General features: G+C 38.1%; 1 protein-coding gene across 2 annotated transcripts; it reads left to right on the top strand.

The window, feature by feature from the left end:
- The first annotated feature begins 313 nt into the window (after positions 1–313).
- On the top strand, positions 314–3,895 carry LOC139548551 (B-cell CLL/lymphoma 7 protein family member B-B-like). Of its 2 annotated transcripts, none has more exons than XM_071358275.1 (6): positions 314–492; positions 975–1,050; positions 1,159–1,246; positions 1,466–1,636; positions 1,843–1,946; positions 2,090–3,895. In XM_071358275.1, exons 1-6 carry the CDS (start codon positions 401–403, stop codon positions 2,156–2,158), a joined length of 600 nt encoding a protein of 199 aa, XP_071214376.1. In that variant the 5' UTR covers positions 314–400; the 3' UTR covers positions 2,159–3,895. The 2 variants fall into 2 exon arrangements, with proteins under 2 accessions (XP_071214376.1, XP_071214377.1); XM_071358276.1 differs by having other exon boundaries at positions 317–481.
- Positions 3,896–5,615: the final 1,720 nt, after the last annotated feature.

Consider the following 5,615-nt stretch of genomic DNA (forward strand, 5'->3'; position numbering starts at 1 on the left):
ATAGGCCCATAATAACACATACTGTATATAATTGGATCATTCCCTCTCTATTGTAGTTTCTTCATCCCCCTCACTTCCTCTCATACCCAAGGATTATCATCTCATATCCAATTTGATATAATGAACCATGTAAATCATTATGTTTATGTCATTTATGCGGCTTAAAATATCCAGATTTTCATCATTCCCATCATAACAACCTATTATTTTACTGTCAATGGTAATGTGATGACGTCGGTTCAAAGATGATGGGAGGATGGAGAAAACAGACAGACCAACCACTAGGAAAAGAGAATGGGTGTTAAAACCTCGCGAGAATATTAGTATAATGGAAGAGTAGGCACACTGCAAGTTTGGAGTTGCAAGAAAAGACATCTCCAAAAAGTAACAACAACAAAAGATGTCCGGACGGTCAGGTCGCGCGGAGACACGAAGTCGTGCTAAAGATGATATTAAAAAGGTGCTGGCAGCAATTGAAAAAGTGCGTAAATGGTAAGTAAAACCGCGGGGATTACGTAAATGAAATGTAAACATCTGCAACGCCACACATCAAACTTCACTCGTAAAATATTGGAAGGGTTGGTGAGTGATTGAAACAACAGCCAATAGAGAGACTGGGCTGCCGAAGCCCGGTAATGCTATGGGCGGAACTAACGGAATTTTTCACAATCTGTCAAAATGGCTACACTTGTCCATATGTTGTTACAATATTACGCATTCTGATATAACTGTGACCCACATTGAACATATCCATCGTCCATCTGAGCAGTTTCCCTCGGCGACTTTCAGGAATATTTGGCAGAAAATGCACTTGCACATATAAATAAAATAATATCACACACAGGCTATTTACATAGCCTAGCCCTATGCATAGCCACCAGTAAATGAGCCAACGCCAGCAGAATCTTTGGTTCATGCTTTTGATTACTGAATGTAGTAAATCTATTCTCTGTTCTGTTACATTTCATTTTCAGGGAGAAGAAGTGGGTAACAGTGGGAGACACATCCCTACGAATATTCAAGTGGGTGCCTGTGACAGGCACTAAACCGGTATGTTATCTTATAATGCTGCGTCTGGCCATTATATGGTTCATGAATTTAATGGGTTTGTGTATGGAACTACGCTGGCTCTATTTTACTCTCTCTCCTCTCTTTCAGGTATACCGGAGCAAATCCATAACTGGAGAGGTTCGAGGTCTAAAAGATGTGGTGTTGGAAAACTCCAGCTCTACCTTGGATTTCCAAGGTGACTGACTATGAGCAGCACAAGCAGCACTGTATTTGGAGCAGGTTTTAGAGCACTGCAATACTCTATATAACAGGGTTTGGGGCAATTCTGTGGAAATTCACTCAATGCAGATTAAAACAATTTTACATACTTTTTAAATGGAATTTCAATTGACCTGAATTGAAAATGATATTGATCTGAAACCGTTCAAGACTGCTCCTGTTCTCTTCAACACAGATGAATGCAGCAACCAGAGTTTCCTGTCTGATATCTACCAGCCCAAAATGGACAGCAGCAGCTCCAGCTCCCAGCATGCCAGTGAGGCAGTCAGTCCTCTTCCCCACACCACAACCCTCCGCACGACCGAAGACGCTCAACCACCCATGCTGGGCCAGGAGAGTGTGGACGGTACAGTTGGCCTAGCATACTACACCATCACACTGTACCCATGTAGGGCGAGGAGCTTTTCCAGACCCTGTAACCTGACTAGGAAAAACTCTGGGCCCTAGCTATTATGTCACTCATGTAACATGAGGTATACTCTATTGGCTATATTACAGTTAATATCTCAATGCCTTTTAAGTGTTTCACTCAGTCTATCACTCTATATGCAGAACCATCCCAGCCAGCACATGAAGTTGCTGATGAGCCTCCAACATTGATCAAAGAGGACCTGGTTTTGCCCCTTGGTGTCCAAGTAAAAGCTCCATGCACAGAGGTTAGTTGTTATCTATATTAATAAAGGATATTACCTTTTTTATTTTCCTGCAATTTTTATTATTGATAACGGCTTCAGCTCTTAATAATAACATGAAAGAAATCACCATAGTCAATTTATTTAAATACCAAAATTTCTAACAGGAAGAAGAGGGATCAGGAGCCCCTCCACTGAAGAAAGTTTGCACTGAAAAAAAGGCTGTACTGAGATAACTAGTTGATTGGATGGACATGCATGCATCCCATGCACTTGCTTTATTGAAGGCTTCAAATGGGACATATGAATAACTGCCAAAATAATAGAAACACTTGAGTAAATGAGGGATACAAAGTATATTGAAAGCAGGTGCTTCCATACAGGTGTGGTTCCTGAGTTAATTAAGCAATTAACATCCCATCATGCTTAGTGTCATGTATAAAAATGCTGGGGCAGGCCATTATGGCTACCATGGAAATGCCCCTATGGTACTGTATGACAATACCAAATGATGCAATTTCTTGTGGCAGAATGGAGTCGCCGCCCTCCGATAGAGTTCCAGACACTTGTGGAATCTGTGCCAAGGTGTATTGAAGCTGTTCTGGCTCGTGGTGGCCCAACGCCCTATTAAGACACTTTATATTGGTGGTTACTTCATTTTGGCAGTTATTTGTAGATAGATGATTATAAAATATGCATTTCTGTTAATCAAGTTATTACAAATGGAATACATTTAAAAAGAACGTTGAAGTTATTGTTTTAACAGTTTTAAGTTGTTTTTTAAAATACAATTTTACTTTCTCAGCTTTGAAATGGAATCTTAAGCCGTTTAATGCGTTACACTGTACATAAAGTCGTGCTCACAGAAAGTGCCTATTGCTCTGAAATATACACTATTTATTTTCTGTCAGGCAAGTGTCTCATATATTATGCTATTTGTATAAATTGCACAGATATAAATAATTATGGCCCCTATTCAATCAAATCAGTTTGTTAATCCTGAGGGATGAAGTGGAGCACATCTTAATTCATGTTCGGTTGAGTTTCTTTTGTTTCACACTGTTAGTGCTGTTTTGTTAAATATATTTATCCAAGCCGCACAGGAAGTATGAGGGGAAACTTATTACGATCACTGGATTTGATTGAATATGGGCTGAAGTTTTTTAAATCATTTTTTATGTTTGTACTTTGCTTTGCAAATAAGATTAGAAAACTGTTTGTCATGTCTATCCTTTTTGATATACTTTATCTTGCTTGTTCAATTTTCATAGGGCATTGAAAGTGAATGGTGAACGAGGTTGAAAGGTAGTTAAAGACCTTGGTGTAAATACACTTGTATTGTAATTCAGAGAATGTTTCTTATGGTCAGGTGGGTCATGCTCTCAAGTGCTTATTTTTGTGCTGCAAAAGTGATGCACATGCTGGAATATACGCTGCTTCATAGTAAAATATGGTTGTAGATATTGTGTTTTCTGTTTGCAGTGTTTTGTATCTTTTGACTCCCATACTCTCAAATAATTGGCCAAAATATTTTTCACCATATAGGATGACCACTTGACCTGGTTGTATTTTATCAACACTGTTTCATGGAAATTATTGGATTGCAAATCCATGGCCTTGAGCCCTCAATCTGTACATAGAAGGGTTGGGCCGTGACTGACCATAAGTCTCCAGACTTAGCACTGTGGGTTTTTAACAGTCCATGAAATAAACTCCGGACACCTGATAGAGATTATATAATTATTCTTGGTTGAATGTTAAAATCCATGGGAAGTAAGTAACTCCTATCACTGTAGGACATTTAATTTCAGTATAAATTCTTGTGAAAATGTGATTTTAGTGTTTTTGTTATTTGTAAAGAATACTATTTTCCTGTCATACTAAACATTTTCATGAGAAATATTCCATTGCTTGTTATTGAATGTAAGGGATAGTTCACTCAAAATAAAACAAAGTGGATTATAGGGGAATAAGGTGACTTTTCAAAATTGTAATGCATACAATGTCTTCAGACAGGGATACTGAATCTAAATGCAACGGGACATTATGTCAAAAAAACTTTTCTCTGTCTAGAAGGGGCCCAACAATGTCAATATATTTGACAGTTATGGAGGTGACCAGCCCACCCAAGCAATAGAGCAGTGGTTCCCAACCTTTTCGGTTACTGTACCATCAAATGAATTTTGCTCTGCCAGGAGTACCCCTGAAGTACCCCCGCATGTGCATTTTACCAGTAGGCCTATGGTCTCGTGAGTCTTCTCAAGTACCCCCTGTGGAAAGGCCAAGTACCCCCAGGGGTCCTAGTCTCCTGGTTGGGAACCACTGCCATAGAGCCCCACAGCGAATGCATCGTAAAACCTAGCGGTCAAACGGAAATATTTCCCAAACTTTTTTTTTCACCATTAATTTTTCCCATAGGGCATTTTAGAACCACTTCAAACAAGGTCTGTGTCTCATGTAGGCTTTCCCTGGCGTGACGTTTTGATAACCATGTAAACTCTTGTCAGACAAGGTGACTTTTAACAATATATTTGCCTCTATTTACTCGCCGATTCGAAAATGCTAATTAGCATCAAAGTAGACATGCAAGACAACAAGCTCCTGCACTTAATTTCTTGCTGTCAGCTAGCTAGCTACTAGCAACCTTGATCCAAAACAAAATATATATTGAACATTTTCATTTACTGTTCCATATTTTATATGACTAATAGTTGTCTTATTTATGCATCTGGTCTTGTGTCGTGTACAGAATACTATTCTAGTAGCAGAAAGATATTTGCAATGTGCCATGAATACTAGGCAATGTTTTTGCAAAGAAGCTAGCTAGCCAGCTACGTAAATGAATACTAGCAACATTCCCTTATTTTACAAGATCCTCTTCTCCTTCAGCCAGTGGAGGTCGATATTTAATCCCTTAACATTTCTGCCAACTATATGAATGAGGAGAAATCTATTTCAATTAATGGTTGTCAGAATGCACTGCTGTATTAAAGCAATTCAGAACTAACTTGTGGACATGTTCTGAAAATTCTTGCAATTCAAAACGAGATTAATTAATTGCAGAATGTATACATAATCATGAATGAATAAGCATATTTGTTTGACAAGAATGCACCTAGTCACCCATCAATCACTTCAAACAACTGAACTCCAACAATTACATTGTTTTAAAGAAATGAACAATGCATACATAAGCCTTTAATACATAACAAATAAACATCTTACTTAAAGTAAACATTAAACAATTTATTAATCAATGCCACAAACCTGGGACATCGAAGATCACCATATGAACGAGTATTACTATCAGAGAGCGCACAGATTCTTCTGCTTTTCCATTTTAGAAATTGGACCAGCAAAAATAACACAATGTAAAACAGTGTACAGTATTGTGATTTTTGGTGGGTGAGAAAAAACTGGATGCGTAAGGTAGGTTTAATATAAAATACTAGGTCAACTCCGGCAGAATGAGAAACAAAACAAGGAAGCCATGCCTAAACACAGCTATATCAACAGCCTTATTGTCAAAGTAATGTTGCTGCTGTCAATTGTGAGCAGAATATTTATCACTGCATTCAGTCGGAACCCCAGAAATAGCAGGACAGAATTACACAGGTGAAAAAAGGTAACAAAAACAGTACACCACAACACTTTTAAACCTTTTTTTTTAAATTCTGATTTTTTAAATTGAAT

This window comes from Salvelinus alpinus, chromosome 21, assembly GCF_045679555.1.
Source record: "Salvelinus alpinus chromosome 21, SLU_Salpinus.1, whole genome shotgun sequence".
NCBI classification, from domain to species: domain Eukaryota; kingdom Metazoa; phylum Chordata; class Actinopteri; order Salmoniformes; family Salmonidae; genus Salvelinus; species Salvelinus alpinus.

Excerpts from the sequence above, each read along its gene's own strand:
- LOC139548551 (XM_071358275.1), top strand. The coding sequence starts at position 401 with ATGTCCGGACGGTCAGGTCGCGCGGAGACACGAAGTCGTGCTAAAGAT. Across the intron at positions 1,247-1,465 it reads CTCTACCTTGGATTTCCAAG|ATGAATGCAGCAACCAGAGT; the intron begins GTGACTGACTAT and ends TCTTCAACACAG. Across the intron at positions 1,637-1,842 it reads GGGCCAGGAGAGTGTGGACG|AACCATCCCAGCCAGCACAT; the intron begins GTACAGTTGGCC and ends CTCTATATGCAG.